At 38.9% G+C, this 18540-nt stretch overlaps 1 protein-coding gene across 9 annotated transcripts in view; it reads left to right on the top strand.

Moving 5' to 3' along the window:
• The window catches only part of nav2a (neuron navigator 2a), a 235859-nt gene that overhangs the window by 203696 nt on the left and 13623 nt on the right, over nt 1–18540 (top strand). For 7 of the 9 annotated variants that reach the window (XM_036217057.1, XM_036217061.1, XM_024294964.2 and 4 more), the window contains 9 exons: nt 1678–1897; nt 3422–3699; nt 5800–5865; nt 6928–6972; nt 7415–7575; nt 7854–8036; nt 12848–12900; nt 15102–15125; nt 15439–15513. In XM_036217057.1, the coding sequence (XP_036072950.1) occupies nt 1678–1897; nt 3422–3699; nt 5800–5865; nt 6928–6972; nt 7415–7575; nt 7854–8036; nt 12848–12900; nt 15102–15125; nt 15439–15513 (1105 nt within the window). The remainder of the gene's footprint in view (nt 1–1677; nt 1898–3421; nt 3700–5799; nt 5866–6927; nt 6973–7414; nt 7576–7853; nt 8037–12847; nt 12901–15101; nt 15126–15438; nt 15514–18540) is intronic. The other 2 variants (XM_036217055.1, XM_024294965.2) reach the window with 2 other exon arrangements.

Genomic DNA, 18540 nt, shown 5'->3' with positions numbered 1-18540 from the left:
CCTCATACTGTCATAAAAGCGAGGAGAACTTGTGTGCACTTGTGAGGTTAACTGAGATCATTGTGAAAGGAGGTCTTGAGTTCAGTTGATCAGCTGCCAAGCCTGAGCCTGGGCGGTGTGGGGGGCTGGAAGCAGAGGGTGTGGTGCTGTGTAATGGAAGCTAGGTCTTACCTCAGCGCTCTGGCCTCATTAATGTGAGGGAGTGATAACTCTTCAAAGAGAAGGAGCAGCTATTATTGCTCGACTGTGGCTCCAGTCATCACAGCCTGTTATTTAACTCTAACCAGCGTTAGACATGGAGAGTGTGTGTTACTCTGGCTCTGTCCTTGGAGTTCTATTGCTCTCTTATTTCTGTTAGTTGTACTTGGCTGACATTAGCTGCGTTTCCATTATACATATGTGCAAAACTGGATCAGAATTTTAGAAATGTCAAAAATGTTGCATAATTATGTGAATAAACACAAACCAAATCACACAATGTCATTCAAAAACACGGTGATGGATGTGAACAGTACTTTGATGTACTGTAGATACACTCAAATGTCTGCCATGGCACTAGTGCTCATCATCATCTATCGCATGACACGCTCAACTTCTGATGAGCTGTGACGCTGCGGGACTTCTCGTGGCACCAGTGAAGGTCACAGTATCCAGTTGATGATCATGTGACTCACTTCATTAGAAAGTGTTTTTATTGCTGTTTTGTAAAAAATGTCAGTTTCAATACTCCTCAGAAACCACTTCCTCCAAGCACATTTTTTTTTAATAAATTGGAATTTATTTATATTTTTTAATTGACGTGTTTCCATTAGGAGAATTTTTTTTATCGCATATCCATTTTGCCCGATTTCATAGTCAATGGAAATGCAGCTTATGTCAAACACAAAACCTTTTAAACTTGCAGAATCCAAAATATTTCATATTAACCCTTTAACACCAGAGCATCAGTGTTCTTTGATTTACTGTAACTTTTTTAATTGTCGGCACAATCAACGTAATTCCAGCAGATTCTGATGGAGAAAAAAACATAAACACTGAAGATCTGGTGTTAAAGGGTTAAAATGTTCAGTAGCTGCTAGTTTTTTTAGGGGAATTTGGAATTTAGCTTTTAATTTAGCCACATTCTAGTTGTTTTTGGTTAATTTGGACATTGTTCTTTTAGGCCAATCTGGAGTTTAGTTAAGATTTTAGCTTTATGTTAGCTGTTTTTGGCAAAATTAGACATTAATCCAGTTTTTTGTGGTTAATTTGGCATTTAGCTAAAACATTGGCAAGATTTCAGTTTTATCATTTTTAGCCATCAGCTCTAACATTTTCAGCTATCAGTTTCTGCTATCAGCTTTGGCATATTCAATGGACACCTTCAGCTAACAGCATAACCTCCATCATCCTAAAAATGTGACTAGAAACACCAAAAGAGTGTATCTTTGAGCAATAGATCCGTTTTTAAAGTTTAGCTTATTGTACATTTTCAAAAATAACAATTGGAGTTTGTGTGTAGGTCCATGGAGGGGGATTCATTTTTCAGTCATTATGCTTGTTTTATGCTCTTCATTTTTGGTGTTCAACACTTTCTATTACATTCTGTATGAAAAGTGCTTCATACACAAGTTCAAACAGTGATTTTCTTCCTGCTCCAGCTAACTGCTCTTTCCCTTTTACATTATGAACCGACAGGTTATTTGGTGTAAAGCCCAGTAAACAGGCTCCTGTCACCACAGCGGAGAACATGAAGAACTCCACTGTCATCTCAAACCCCCATGCCACCATGAACCATGTTGCTACAGTCCTGGAGACCCCTGATGGAGGCGGGGCAGGTGGGGACCCTGAGGCCAGCTGCCCTCTAACTGGAGGCAGAACGCTGGGTTCAGGGACCGGCACGCTGGGCAGTGAGCAGGTGAGGCAAAGCAGAAGAACAGAGGTTAGTTCTGGCCATTTGTTAAGGGGGAACTCCACTATTGCCCACCAGTAGCTGGGATAGGCTCCAGCAACCTCATGACCCCAAAAGGGTTTGAGTGGTTTGTAAAACGGGTGGTCTGGATGGGTTAGCTCTGATCTGTTTGGGATTTTATCTTCTTGTCTCTTTTGTTTATTCGATCTCCGGGGTTTTAAAAGTTGAGATGAGTCAAAGAAAGTGTTTATGGAAGGAATCCCAGACCTTGGCAGGGACAATGGAATCCTTTTGTTCTCATTTTACCAAAAGCACAGATGTGATGCTCACTTGTTCCAGAGCTGCAGGTAAAACGCAGCTTTCATTTGACGAACAATAAGCAGAACTGTCTGAGCATGCTTTGTCCTTCTATGTGATTCATAGCTTTTTATCAGACTTGCTCTGAATCATATGGAGGTATTTGTTTTTTCAAAGTTCAGCACAAGTTGAAAAGCTGGCATCAAGTTCGTCTAAAACGGGCTGTTTTGTCTTCTTACACAGCGGATTGTACTGTAAAACATTCTGATTTAACACTATGATGTACACATGCAGACCTTTAACTGTTAAAGCACCGTTTAAGACCAACAACAAAGACCTACAAGTGGATGGAAATGGATTTCCTTTAAACCAAGTTATAGTTAAACTTTATTTAACCAGGAAGTCCCATTGAGATTAAGACATTTCTTTTTTCAAGGGAGTCCTGGCCAAGAGGCAGTAAAAAACATATTAATTACAGTTAGAAAAAAAGCCATTTCATTTAAAAACAGTTCCAAACAAAAGAATTTTTCTCTCGACTTCCCGCTGGATTCTCATTGGAAGTGAAATAATGAAACACACAAAAAAAGTAAAACTGGCGACCTTTTTTGTGAGGTCAATCTGTTTTTATTTTGTGTTTGATGTCCTCTAGTGGCCAAAAAAATCAACCTTAATTTGTTTTTGCTCAACACTAAAATTGCTGTTTGGACATTTTGAGGTTGAGAATTTACTATTTTTAAAATATAAGACTTAATACATTTTATTGAGATCCACACAACATGCAAAAGTAGTAATAACAATAAGGATAATATTGCACTCCTATATACCATAAAAGTATTTTTATTGTATTGTACCACAAAATGCTATTTAAGAAAACAGTATTAAAAGGAACTATTCACAAAAAGGACGATTTACCCACTCAATAACTGTATGATCAAAAAATGAAATCACACAATTCATTAACATGTAAGGACTACAATATACTTAACTTTATTCCTTCAAAATCTGCTGGAATTACGTTGATCGTGTTAACGATTAAAAAAATCAGTATATCAAGGAACATAAACACCGGAGCTCTGGTGTTAAAGGGTTAAGGAAAGCATGGATTTATTTTTGTTTTCTGGGAGACATGTCTGATAAAAGTGATCCTAGCTTGATAGTCCTCTCCAGCCTCATTCCAAAAGTTTAATCAGTGTTTTTCTGCCTCAGATTGACAGTAGATCATTCCGTCCACAGGCCTCCAGTCCCGGATCGGTCTACTCCTCCACTGGCCCCTCCAACAGCCTGACGTGGGGGACGACCTTCAGCGGCTCCTCTGTCCCAAGCAGGGAGGGCACTCTGGGCGGACACGGAGGAGCGGGCAGCATGGGCTTCCCCTCCGTCAGCAGTATGCACACGAGCAGCGAGTCCATCGACATGAGCCTGAGCAGCGCCGGCGGCCATGGGAACCACAGGGAGGACACCCTGTCTGCTCTGGGGCGCACTGCCAGCGTCAAAGCCGGCATGTCTGAGAGGTGAGGACACACTGAAGAAACAAAAGACGATTTAGGTTTTTAACGACTTTCTCAGTCACAAGCAGCTTGGAAACAAGTTAACTATTAATGTTAGAGTAGTATGCAGATTGTACTTTGAATTATTTTGTTTAAACTCAAGTCTTTATATTTTTCAGGGTATTTATGAGAGATATCCATGCACAGTTCTGTTTTTGTTCAGATGATAGCATTCAGTAGGAGTGTAGGAAAAAATAAATCCTATGAAATGTCACAATATTTCATTTGGCATTAGTGGTATTTATTTATAATGCTGCCAGAACAATTGTTGAATGTGGTTCAGCATCTTAGTTTTGTGTTCCACTAAGACCTCCGACCACTAGTTGGCAGCACACATCTCTGAACCTCTTAGCAACTCTACACTGCACCAAAACAACAAGATCTCACATTAACCATCACTCTTTAGCCTCACGGTTGTAGTTGTTACAGAATTCGGTGGCACATATATAATTCGTCTTTAACTCTGGATAATTACTCAAACTCCGTGCCAGGTTGGTACCAGTACGGTTGTATGTGGAACTTCCGCTAAATAATAAAAATACGGATTCTGGTGATTTGTTTTGGTTCCTTTTTCAGACATGCCAATCACCCATATTCTATTCAGTATATTGAATAGTCAATCATTTGACCTTTTCAGAGATTCTGGGCGGGCTCATATAAAGTCAGGGTGGGCGGAGCTTCAGTCAAAGTGCTTCACAGGAAGTCAAAAGATTTTAAGTTGGCAACCAAATGGATACGAATCTCTTCATTCTCATCTAAAATCGTAATTATTTTTGGAAAAATTTTCATGTTTGCCTAAAATTAAGGCTGTTTTGGTAATCCCGAATGTCATTGAGAATATGTTATTGATCAGGTAATGATCCATAACTGTGCGGCTAGCAGGACTGGCACACATGAAATTAGGGTTTGAATCCCAGTGTGGGTCCTAGGCTAGACCAGGGATGTGCAGACTTTCCTAATTCTGGGGCCACAAAGGGTTCTAAGATTTGACAGAAGTGCCGCACCAGGGGCAGATTTGTGGGGTGTTTTGGTAATTCACTTCGTAAAAGAAAGAAATAACAGAGGATCTGGATGAAAACGTGCTTTAATCTTGATTAAATTACTCTAAAACACAACATCTGGAACATTTTATTTGGTTTTTGTTCTTATGTTGGTGCCAATTTCACCAAAGGATTGATGTCTCTCAGAGGAAATCAAGGAAATGTTGCCTTCATGTGGTATTGGAATAATTGGAAAAAGTACTGTCAGACTTGGAAATCCCACATCAGTATCATAAAAACAGCAAATCTTCAAAGACTGCATGAATGCAGAATCTCTGCACCTGAACAAAGGTCAATTTATTTGTAGTGCCATCTATGGGGAGACACCTGAACTACAGGGAAAATAAAACATTAAAACAAGGCAATCAGAATGGTTTATTCCAGTTTTGACGGGCCAGATTTAATAGTTTAACGGGTCGTATATGGTTACCGGGCCAGGGTTTGCCCCGACTATTTAGCCACAAGGGGACCCTAGTCTGGGTCTACCTGTGCCCGTCCCCAAACATAAACATAGGGTTGTGTCAGGAAGGACATTCGGCGTAATAAGCGACTAATCCCCCAGTGGGAGGCAGTGAAAGAGGACTTCCTGTGGCGACCCCTGACGGGATGCGCTGAAAGGTTTATCCATGTAATAAGAACTACATCATCTAATGATCAACAACTGATTTCTAAGCCACAACAAACTGTGTGAAGTAAACATGTCTTGGAAGGTTTCACGTCCCTGAAATCAACTCTAAATATTTTAGATTTTGCCTCGTCTTTCTTTTTTCTTCCCATCTTCAAGAACAAGATGAAGTGTCACTTTTTCTGTGCCATTCTCTTAACTGAAACAAAGAAATATCAGAAATGATCCCTTTGTGATCTGTAGCAGATTTTTTTCCTGGTTCTATCATGAAGTATTAAGGCATCTACAGTGAAAACGTCTGTTTGCTTCTTTTTCTGTATCAGTATATTACACTGGATCTTTCTTCTTCACTCTCTAAGAGCTTGTTGTTTCTCTCTGTGTGTTTTCTGTTTTCATCAGTCCCCTCTCCTCCCCCTCTGCTAGCCCCATATTCAGCCGAAACACTCTTCCCCGGAGACAGGACAGGTAAATGTACCTGTGTGCAGTGTTAGGCTGCAGCTGGGAGAGCTGTGGAAGCACCACCTGCTGCCACACAGAGCAGCACAGAGACAGCGGCGGACAGTTCAGACGGCTGCTCTGTGTGGCACTCTGGGGTTGTGTTTGTGAGGAACATGTATGAATGGAAATAGTGTAAATGTGTTTGTGTTGTTGGTTAGTTAAAGCCTGCTGGCCTCCTAGTGCCACCTTGTGGTTGAGCACAGAATAACTTTGTACTTTAACAAAAAAGCATTTTATTTGACTGCCTGGAGTAGCTGAAAACATTTTTAGACTCCACTGTATCTCCTTGATATTGAGGTCATCTTTTTTTCTCAGATCTAATTTCTTTCAGATTAATGTATCCCAGCATTCACCTCTTCAAGGCAACTGGACTTATAGCTCCTTATCAAAGAAGTTTTTGAAGTTTAAAAAAAACTCAGACAGAAAGTTGTGATACTATGATCTAGATGACTGACAGTCAGGGGTCTGCAACCTTCAACTCTTGACAGAATCTAAATTACGGCTTCTCCCTATCCCTACAGCTACCACTCCAAGCGCAGAGTTAGGGAAAAATTGTGTCTTCAAATTCATATGTTACTACCCCTACCAATAGTCGCTGGTCAGCTGCTTTAGCAACTGTGCTGATTCAAACAGGAAGGCAAAACAAAGGGATTGGAACCTTGGCCAAAAAGTCAGGAAGACAACTGACCAGCCATGTTGGAGTCAGCAAAAGAAACAAGGAAAGCCCGCAAACATTGATTACCATGGTCCAAACTAAAATAACAAAACCCAGCAGTATAAGACTGCTGAGGACAAAAAGGGAAAAGAAAAGAAACCAAAAAAAAAAAAATTTGCCCTGTAGTCAATTAAAAAAAACCTAAAAACCTTATTATTATTTTTCTTTAACCAGATGTGTCAAAGGAGCCCCTGGTTGCAGACCCCTGCCATAGATGGATTAATTAGATGGTGAAATGATGAATCATTGGTAGTTTTCCCAACAGCCATGTATTTTCTTTTGTTTTCGCTTTCTCAAGTGTTTTTCTCCCACAGCGGGCCACACTGTGGTAGAAACACTCTTCCTAAGAAGGGATTCAGGTACTTCTTCATCCACGTTCGGCTGCTAATCACTTTTTTTTTTATTTTGCACAGTGGTTCACCAAATTATCTGTTTTTCCGCGTCCACATTCACTGATCAAAGCTTCTGCTGTTCAATCGTTCGGCTCCCTGCACTTGTGTTGTCGTTGTTGCGTTTGTTCTTCTGTTCGGAGGCTTGTGGTTTTGTCCCCCGCGCACAGCTGTCACAGCTCAAACAGGCATGATGCTGCACCAGGTGGTCACATTTGCTTTGGAGTCTTCCTGCTTTGGTTTCTGTTGCTCCCAGCTGGAATCGATTCATGATCACGCTCTCTGATCCATCCTCATGCCTGATCCACACGTTTAATCTGGCTGCTTGAGGGGGGAAACATCCAACCGCGCATCAGCTCACCGCGTTGCCACCCCTGCTCTGTTTCCTCTTCTGACATGTTGACTTTTGTAGGTACGGCCCGTCACCTCAGCTGCGAGGCCACGAAGACGCCCGTGACTGGCTGCGGTCCCACTCCACCAGCGGCCTGCAGGACTCTGCTAGCAACTCCCCGTTCTCCCCTGGATCCAGTCTCACCTCCCCCTCTGGCACAAGATTTAACTTCGGACAGCTGGGTATGCTAATGAACAGTATAATGGGAAAAAACATGAATTCTTTTGTTGTTGTTTTTTTTAGAATTTTTGAGGCTTTTATGGATTATGTTCAGTCAAATTTTTGCCTATTTTACATATGTCAAAATAGGGGGCCGGATCCGGCCCCCGGGCCTTGACTTTGACACATGTAAAATAGACAATATTTCATCAATCTGGTCATTTAAAAAATGTTGGTTTCTAGAGAAAATTCCTTGCAGAGTTTGAAAATGATTGTTAATTAAGAACTTTTTATCTTCCAGCATCTAGCCCAACCTCAGCGGCTCAGATCAATCTTGCTAGTTTGCGCACCAACAGCCTGACCAATCAGGATGCAGCGTTTGAACCCTGCAACGACAACCGGCTGAGGAACTCCTGCATGTCACTGGATGAAAAGACTCGCACGATGAGCCGATCTGGATCCTTCAGGGACGGCTTTGAAGAAGGTGAGTGGATGGCAGTGGTGGACCGTCAAAGGCCTGCAAAGTCTTCAGTTAAATTATCTGAAAAGAAAGTACCTAAATCACATGGATATGTTTCTTATATATATTTCTCCAAAATATATTTTAGATTATTCCAGCTTCTCTCACAGCCCTTCTGTGCTGATGTCGGGCTGTTTTTTCACATGAAAGTTTCTAACCAATCAGATTTTAGCCCTCACTTGTTGCTAAGTTCACGAAAGTCTGCCTTACACTCATACAGTCGGTGCTTCCGACCTCACTTCTGGTCTTTGTGGCTTTCCATAAAACATTGAGGATTAAATCATAGCCATATATGGATTAAACACATTTACATTGACTCAACCAATCAGAATTTGATTTAGAGTCTCTGTAGCTTTATGAGGACAGACAATAGCGTTTTTGCGTCCGATTGGATGGTCAAAGCTCGCGCTACCTAAAGCTAACTTTTTCTGAACTGAGCCAGTAGCTGTACTTGATTTTTGTCTGCAGTTAACAACAGAAGAAGTCAATTTAGTTGTGGATTTATCACATAAACCATTCTTGAACTTTTCCGTAAAAATTGGAGATCATCAAAAAAGGGCGACCCACTCCAAAGCTATGGAGCCTGTCTCAACAGGGAAAAGGATTTGTTCAGCCTTCCAGCAGTTCTGTCTGCCAAGGCTAAGAAAGTTTTGTGACAGTAGCTACAAAATGTTCTTGATCGGATCAAAGATCGGATTAGAATAGAACTGTATTTATGGGCCTGAAAAACTTTGCCCGATTGTAACAAACATTTCCATGTGCCACGCGTTTGATTGGAATGAATCATTTTGATGTGTGTAGAACTGTCTAAAATGCCAGAAATAGTCGTAGAAGAAGAAATAACGAGTTTCAGAGCAGCTGATCGGTTCTGCTCACACTCCAAATCCTGGGCAATAGTGACATACGATTGGAATGGATTGCTTACATGCACCATGACATGATCAACAATTGGTATAACCCACTTTTCTCGATCGGAAGGAAACTTAGATCCAAATGAGTCTCATCGGGCCAGAGTATCTCGAGCAGCTTGTTTACATGACGCATTTTTATTCTGATCAGGCGTGTTCCGATTACTTGTGTCCAGCTAGTAATGGGTGATAAAGGGGCCAGTATGGAAACTTTGCGTTTTATTTTATTTAAAAACATTGCACGGTGTAATGACTCCTATGCAGTGGTCCCTCACCATGTTGTGTTTCTTCTTTCATGGTCTCGCTGTTATACAAATTTTTAAAAGCAATTTTGCATTTTTTTTTATACAATTATTTTTCCAGCACATTGTGTTTTGCATTCTGATTGGCTTTAGTGCGATGTAAAATGTCCTGTATAGACTATGCATTCTCACTCCCAACTCCTCATATATGAACGTGTGGTTCGGGCCCCCTCCACACCACTTTTTTTTTACAATTTACAATCGCTGTTATCTGACGTGCTAGCTGTTCCTATTAGATCGCTAGTCCCAAACCCTCGGGGCACGGTACTGGACGCTGAACTGGTACTGGGTTAGGGTACCGGACGATCCACGCTCCAAGGGTTGGGGACCCCTGATTAGTGTATGCATTTGTTTCCCTGTCTGTAGCCTGGTACCACGCGGCCCTCGGACCGGTTCCGGTTTCTTGGCTTGGGGGTTGGCGACCCATGATTTATTGGGAACAGCCGGCACGTCAAAAAACTACAAGTTAGGGACACCCAAAAAGTGACTTGGAGAGTTTAAACAACAGAGAAAGGTTAAAAAATGTTCATGTCTGTCTTAAAAAAAATGAATAAATGTGTAGTGAGGAGTTTAACTGCCTTAAAACTTCTTTGATTATTGTAAAAATACAGATGTCTACTTCGCAATTACCTTAGAAAGTACTCCTGCGATATAAAAAGGAACAATGTAGGACAAAATTGTTGTCTTCTAGATAGACATAATTGGCTTTGTTCCAATATTTTCTCGTCTTTGTTGCTGGAAAAATAGCAACTTTGTTCTTCTTAGATTTTTTTTGCAACTTGCTATAAAATAATTCATGAACGTTGGACCAAAGACAAATAAATATAGGAAAAAAAACTGAGCGATCTCATCCTGAATTCCCTTTTATGTGATTCTAAATCAACAACAAGACAAGCCTGCAAGTGAGGAAAAGTGAGGAATGTTGTCACGGAAAAAAAAAAAACCTCTCCTGTGTAATTTTGAGGTGGATGAGGTGAATCCAGTTTACTCTCCTCTTCTCAAACAAATGTTTTTACACTTGTCTGTGGGAACAGGATTAAAAAGGTAGAGGAAAAAGGGAAGAAATAGAGCTCGTGTTTTTAAGAGCCAGCTTGTGTGAGGAAAATGCCTGTTGTGCTTTTTTTGTGTGGTCGACCAGGTTTTTTATTCTGAACCAGATGTTTTTAATGCATTTTAAAAATGTTGCCGCCCCACCCCCACTGATAGCTCCAGTGTTGGTGTCTGTTATTTTAGATTCAAACCAGATAATTACAGGGATCAAGGTGAGAGGTGTGAGTGAGATGTTGTGACTTTGAAGAAACCTCAAGCACAACTTTCCTTCCCTTCCCGTGTTCGTGTGTGTGTGTGTGTGTTGGATTGGTGGGTTTTTGTTGACATTTTTGAGTTTTTGAAGTGTACTGTTACCTAGTAGACATCTTTTGTTTGACGGGACAAAAGCCCATCACCCATCCAGCACTTAGTTCAACATGTCTTGGTGATCTTGAGTCGAATGAACCGCTGCACCTGTCTACTCTCCCCACTTACCTTTGTTCCTTACTTACATTACACCTTGCGTAAAACTTTATCAAAAATCTAGAAAAACAATTTTTAAAGTACACAGTTTATATTAAATCCTAATTATGTGAATAAACACAAACCAACTTGGACGATATGTCATTCAAAAACACAGATGTGAACAATACTTTGATTTACAGCAGAAACATTCAAATTTCTGCCATGGCTCTGTCGCTCATCATCATCTATCAAAGGAGACGTCGGCGTCTTCTTCATGGAGTGGCGAGCTAGGTGGGAGCGCCTATGGATGAAGCGATTTTGGGAAATCGTGGTTTTACACAGGAGCTGTGGATTCAACAATTCCAGATGTCCCGCCTAACTTTTGATGAGCTGTGTGATGCTGTGGGAATTCTTGTGGCGCCCAGATACCACGCTTACTAAACATTGTATTTGGTTTTTGGTCACATGACTAATTTAATTTAAAAACGTGTTTTCATTGCTTGTTTTCTGAAATATGTTACTTTGATACACCTTTAAAAACCACCTCCTTCTTTCCGATAAATGCACGTTTTTTTTAAATTGATGTATTTCTATTCGGCAGATTTAAAGGGCCCATACCAGATTTTATTAAGCCTTTAAGAGTGAACTATATCCATATTTATGATCATATTTTACCTTTTCTAAAAAACAGATTATTTATTAAATATTTGTTATGTTTTGTGAGTTTTTTTCCAGTGACGTGTAGTGAGGTTCACGGCTGGTGAGGCATTGACGTCATCAGTCAGATTTACAGACATATGAACCCTACAGAGAAGCTTATTCACTATTTGATTGACAACAGTTAAAGTGTGTTGTTTAAAATTTCAATTCAGTATTTTTGTTCTGTTTACAAACTTTAGCATAGAAATAAATCACCAAGATTGTTATTATTGACTTACTTTAAGTTATGAATGAAGTCTGTGCGCTGCTCCTTCTGAAGAAACACATGAATAACCTGTTTGTAGAAGTCTTCTTTTTCTTTCTTCAGTGTTAAAAGTCTCTCTGTCTCAGTGGAGATCACTACCAGTGACGTATCTAAACAAATTCTTGAGTTTAGGGGTTTAAAAAACAAAATCCTCCATTTAGAAAATTAAACTAAACAACATTAAAGAGTAACTGGACGGCTGCACTTGACTTGCTGCCGCTAAATCTATTATTCTTGAGCTGCGGTGTCGTATACATTCTCTGGGCTCACCAGCGCCCTCTGCCTTGTGGCCTGCGTACTGCGGTGCAGCAGGCGGACTGTCTTCAGTGTGTTTTTAACGTGCATTTTTAGAGAATAAAAAGACTAAATGAGTCACAAACTGGCATCAGTGTAAACAGACAGAAGGCGAGAGATAAGCAAATTAGGTAATTTTATCATCTTTTATGATGATAGAGAGAACAAAACAATACTTCGCACAGAGTGAGGTTCTGTGTGCTGCTTAAGAAGCCCGTGGGTGGTTGTCAGATTGGTGAGTTAGAACTCTGGAGACTGCTCCCGCCGGTGACCAGAGGGGGAGACAGAGCTCTGACTCCTGACAGTTTCCTGCTTTATGTGCACAATCTCAATTCTTACTGGAAAAGTTTCCATCGCTTCTTAATTCACTTTTCAGTTCATCAAATTCTTCTTAAATTCTTTAGATGCTGATAATGAATATAAATTGGCCCACCCAAGCAGACAGTTGTGAAATTAACTTTTCATGTGTCTGCTTCAGCTGAAGACTAAAAGCTCCCCTTTGTCTTCCAGCTTATGCCCCTTTTGATTCAAAGACATGAGTAAATGGACCAGCCCGACCCCTCGCCGTGGTTTATGACATACCAGCCTTGATCCGTTTTAATCCGCTCGCAGACGGGAAACGTTTTATCTGCCACTGAGGTGTTGATAGCAGCTGAGTCATTCCCAGAGTCGATCAGAGGCTTTCATTAGTCGGGCCACAGTTCAACGGAAGTTTTATCTTTACGGCTTCAGTCATTTCTATGTACTGGAAGAGGGGGTTGATCTATTGGATGTGTGTTTCCTTACAAGCACTTGTCTTCTCTCTCTCTTCAGTTCATGGATCGTCTCTGTCTCTCGTCTCCAGCACTTCTTCCATTTACTCCACGGTGAGTCTGAATGCCACCAAGTGTTAGATATCAAGCAATTTACTTTGAAATGCTGCAATTTTCATTGGAATTCTGAAAGACGATAATTGTATTTAATGAAACTACAAAGAGTTTAGTTTAAAAACCTTCAAAATGCCCTAATTTTAGGCTTCTATTCGTGTAGAAACAGGAGAAACCAGCATTGTCAGTGTGATTAGGAAACACTGTAAGTGTCTGAGTTAGCAAATGTACCCTTTAATCCATCTTCACAAACAGAGCCTTGCCCACATACAGTCAGAGTCAGGCTCCGCCCCCTCTCCCCTTCAGAGGGCTGGTTTCTTTACCTGGGCAGGTGTAGCAAGAGAGCACTCTCAGACGGCGTTAAGTCCTCTGAGGCAGAGATTCAAGGATATATATATCATCAGATCAGGGAGGCAAAAATGATGGCGACACTGTCTCTGGCGGGAACTGTCACGTCCTGGCAGCTAACGGTAGGAATGACGAGCAGGGGGGTTCCTCACCATTTAATCAATGGGATTTTTGACAGTAAGAGTGTCTGTTTGTGTTAACTCTTTAACACCAGAGCTCCAGTGTTTGAATCCTTTGATTTACAGCAACTTTTCAATCGTTAACACGATTTTCTCCTTCAAAATCTGCAGGTTTGATGTTTGAAAAGCTACAGCATGTTAACGATTTTGTTTAGAACATTACTGTTTTTTAAAAATATAGAGCAAAATATGCCCCATAGGAAATGAATGAGGGTGTACAAATTTTAAAATTTTGAGTAGATTAGCAACAAACCTTTAAATTTATTCATGGGCTATGTTTTTTATAGTAATTTAAAAAATGGAGTCTACCTAATATTTAAGCAACATGCTAACATTTTGGGCTAATTGGCTATTTTTATATGTTTTTTTAAATTAAACAACTGAACATGACAGAAAAAAAACAATATCAGACGTTGTTTACAGCCATTAGACCCATAATAGGCTAATTTGTTATCTACTGGGGTTTTTTAAACAAATTTAGAGTTGAGCTTCGATTTTAGCAACAGGCTAGCATTGTTGATTATTTAGTTTATTGAAAAATTTTAGGCTATTTTGCAGTCTAGCTAGTATTTAAGCAATGTGCTAGCTTTTTGGCATCTACTGAGATTTTGTTTTAATGGTAATTTGGAGTTCAGTTAATATTTTAGTAACATGCTAACGTTTTTGGCTAATTTGTTATCTACTGAGGTTTTGGTTGACTAATTTAGAGTTTAGCTTCTATTTTAGCAATATGCTAACATTTTTGACAAATTAAGTTTACTGAGGAATTTTAGGCAATTTTAGAGTTTAGCTAGTATTTAAGCAATGAGCTAGCTTTTTTGGCTATTTCACATCTACTAAGGCTTTTTTAGGCTACTTTGGAGTTTAGCTCATATTTTAACAACACACTAAATATCTTTGCAAAATTGGCATCTATTAAGGGATTTTTAAGCAATTTTACTATATATTTTTTTAATTTAGGTCAACTTCAGCTCTCTTTCATAGCTCTTTAACAAAATCTCCAGTCTTTTACTAAATTTAACATTTTGCAAAAAGCTTTTGCATTTTCTGGAAATCCCTTTAGCAGTCAAACAAAATTGCGTCATCATTTTCAGCAAAAAGCTTCAGCATGCAGCAACTACTTTCAGCAAAAAGCATTCACACTAGTATTATCACAGGTAATGCAACTTTTCTAGTTTGTATTGTATTTCGTCAGACTAATAGATCTGTTTTGGCTTCAAAAATCAGCTCATGGTTTGTTTATGTATTTGCGTGACTCACTGAGCTTAGCAAATTGACATATTTCTACAAGAATTTGAAAGTTTCATCAGTTAAGGAACATGACAAACTCATTTAAGACAAACAAATACTCATAAATTGGGAGGAAATCTTTAGTTTTTGCGATGAGAAGCAGAACTTTTCCAATGCTGCATGTTTCTGGGTGTGTTGTGTTTGTGCGAGTGTGTGTTTGCTTTTCTTTTGTCGCTGTCACCCTGTGTTCAACCTGAAAGGACAATGAGAGCGACGGAGTGAAATGCCTTCAGGAGGATATCTGCTTCCCAGAAATATTACACCAGCTGATATCCTCGGAGCCAATAAATCAAAACGGCGTCTGCATGACCTGCGGCTTCTTTTTCATGAGCGTTTTTGAATCCCGTCATGTAATGATTTTTCTTCTCTGTGTTTGTTTTACAGAATGAGGAGAAGTCTCAGTCAGAGGTAAGCACCTCTATCCTCTTTAATTTTCTGTATTCTGGACATGTCGAAACACGGGCATGTGTGTTTTAAAGGTTGTATCCAGTTACACGTGTAACTGTTTAGTTGTATGACCCTGTAACAGGCTCTGGTTCCACCGCTAACACCTGTGTACACCTGTATGTGCGTCTCTTCAACATGCTTCAGCTCAAGTTGCTTCTCTTTTGTGCGTTTGGTGCATGAATATGTGTGTGACATAACTCCTGGTTTGGAATGGTGTCTCCACACTTTTGTCTTGCTTTCTGTTGATTTTTTTTTTTTTTTTTTACGTCTGCAGATTCGTAAGCTGCGCCGAGAGCTGGACGCCTCCCAGGAAAAAGTTTCCGCCCTGACGACACAGCTGAGTGCAAATGTAAGAAAAGATACGCAAATACACACACGCAAACACACCCTGACAAAAAGCTTTTAAACACGAGCGCCAAGTTTTTCCAGTATTCTGTTTACATGAAATGTAAGTTTGATCATCAGAAATATTCGCAAACTGTACAATGGAGTATTAGGGGTCACCAGAAAAATACAAAAATAAATATATACATGTACAAAAAGAAAAAAAGTCTAAATTTATGAGAAAATACACGAAAATATTTACAAGAATAAAATCATAAAGTTGTGAGGAACGAAGTAGTTTTTTTATGAGAAAAAAGTTGTGCATTTATGAGATAAAGACTCAAAATCTAAAAGAGTAGAGCTGTAAAATCATGAGGAAAAAAAGAGTTAATTTTGCTAAAATTAAGTTGTAAATTATTGGAGTAAAGTCATAGTTTTACAGAAAAAAAAGTTGTACATTTATGAGAAAAAGACTCAAAAGTTTTAGAGTAAAACTGTAATGTTATAAGAGACAAGATGTAATTTTACGAGAAAAAGTCGTACATTTTTGAGAAAAAGGACTCAACATTTACAAAAGTTGTAACATTTTGTGAGAAAAAATGCAATTTTACGAGATTAATGTCATAAAATTAAGACTAAAAGTCAATATTTTACAATGAGGAAAAAAGTAGTAATTTCATGATAAAAAAACTCAAAAATCTACCACAGTAGAGCCGGTATCTTGTGGGAAAAGTGGCAATTTTATTAGAATGAAGTTGTAATTATTAGAAAAAGTTGTAATTTCATAAGAAAAAGGTTGTAAATTTATGAAAATGAAAGACTCAAAAATTTAAGAGATTAGAGTCATAAATTATAAGAACAAAGTTATATATTTATGGGAAAAATACTCTAAAGTTTACAAGAGTAAAATTGTAAAGTTATTATAAAAAGTTGTACATTTTTGAGAAAAAAAACTTACAATAAATATTCAAAAATTAAGTCATAAATTTATGAGAAAAAAGTATACATTTATGAGGAGAAAGTTGTTATTTTATGAGAGACTCAAAAATCAACGAGAGTAAAGTCGTGAAATTAGGAAAAAGTCAGTTTATGCAAAAAAAGTTGCACATTTATAAGACTCAAAAGTTTATGAGAAAAGATTTGTAAATTTTTCATAATTAAGTCATAAAATTCAGAGAAAGAAGTTGTAAATTTAGGAGAAAAAGATAAAAAAAATCTATAAGAGTAGAGCTGTTAACTTATGAGAAAAAAAGTGGTAATTTCACTAGAATCAAGTCATAAATTTATGAGAAAAAGACTTTAAAATTTACAAAATTTGAATAAAAAAGTTGTAGTTTTACAATAATAGTGTCACAAAATTAAGAATAAAAGAGTCTTATGATTAGAAAAAAAACATGAATGGCTGCATTGATGGATTTAGTCGGCATGTAATGTGGACGGAGGCTCACACAGCCTTTTGAAAACCTTTCCTTGCAAAATAATGAATTTTTTCATAAATGTACAACTTTATTCTCATAAAATTACAACTTTTTTCTCGTAAACATATAATGTTATTGTTATGGTGGTCCTATAATCCATCTTAGTATTGAGTTCATAAGTATAACAAAGAAATAAGATGATTGAGATGAGAAAAAAGTTACATTAACATATATGGCTTTATTTGACAAAAACATACTTATCAATAATCTGTAATATGTATTTCCAGATAAGTGTTAGCACATCGTGTAGCAGTGAAGAGCTGTTTTCTGCAGAGCTCTTTAATCTCAGAGGGTATCATTTCACAACTGGCAGAGCAGTAGATCAAACCTCTGAAACCATCTCCAGGCACGTCCAACCTCCTTCCTGCACAAGCCCCGCCACGCTCGGCGACGCTGGTGGTTCTCTCTGTACATCAGAGATATGGAAGGATTCCCAGGTGTTAGATTACAGAGAGGACTCACCTCTGAGGAACTTCACAGATTTCCTCTGAAGACTTGGAGCTCACGGCGCCTGGCTACAATAAAACGTGCTGCAACTGTGGTGCTCTGATAAGGAGGGGGTGGGAGGATACGGCGTTGGTTTAGAGTTCATGCAGGCAAAAACGTTTTGTTTAAAACACCTGAGCTCCAGTGTTTATGTTCTTTGATTTACTGTAATTTTGAAATTGTTAACATGATCATTCCAGTAGATTTTGAGGGAGAAAAGCGGTTCACGCCGCTTTTCTCCCTCAAAATCTACTGGAAGTATCATGTTAACGGTTAAAAACTTCCAATATGTTAAAGATTTTGGTCACAGCAAGTTCAATAAACGCTAGCGAGACACAGATAATCAGACAGGGGGGATCAGGGGCGAGGCTAACAAAAGCCACACCCCCTCAGAGGAGAATTTGGAAACAGAGGCTTCAGATCAACATAAAAAATGACTTTTTTTTAGACATTTAGGTTGTGGGATTTTGGTTAAAAACTTCATAATCCCAATTAAAACACTACTTTTTATAAAAAAAAATTAGGGGGATTTTAAAGATCTGCTTTTGTTTGCTCATGTTAGCTTTTTAACACTCATCTTGGAAAAAATAAAAAAAATAAAAAACAATTTCTATTCAAGTTTGTACAAAAGATTCAAAGATTTGGAATACGGTATAAGTTTTGGTTTTGTCAGATGATCAAGCTGAAGATCATCATTTATCTGATGGTTGTCATCATTTCTGTCTGGGTTTGGTGATGTTTTCATTTTTGAGTCTGATCTGAGTCATGTTTGGGTTTTATCTCCAAGGCCGATCCACATTTCTCACCTCATTTCTGTTCCAACACTTCAGAGACGTTGCTACATTTAGACCGCTTTGGGTCTTATTTAAAAAAAAAATACACACTGCCCTCTGGTTAACAACCTCAGCTGCTCTGCCAGAGGTCTCTTTCTTCTTCTGTGGTCTTCATCGCTTAGTCATCGACCTGTGCTGAAGGGCAAAGAAGCCAAAATTCCAGTAAAGGTTGAGGGAGAAACCACTAACCAGGCAGTACATGCCTGGATCCAGCCATTAAAGAGGTTAAAGTCCCACTTTGATCAATTTTGGATC

The sequence above is a fragment of the Oryzias melastigma genome, linkage group LG3, assembly GCF_002922805.2.
Source record: "Oryzias melastigma strain HK-1 linkage group LG3, ASM292280v2, whole genome shotgun sequence".
NCBI lineage: Eukaryota > Metazoa > Chordata > Actinopteri > Beloniformes > Adrianichthyidae > Oryzias > Oryzias melastigma.
This window is presented reverse-complemented; position numbering and strand designations above follow the sequence as displayed.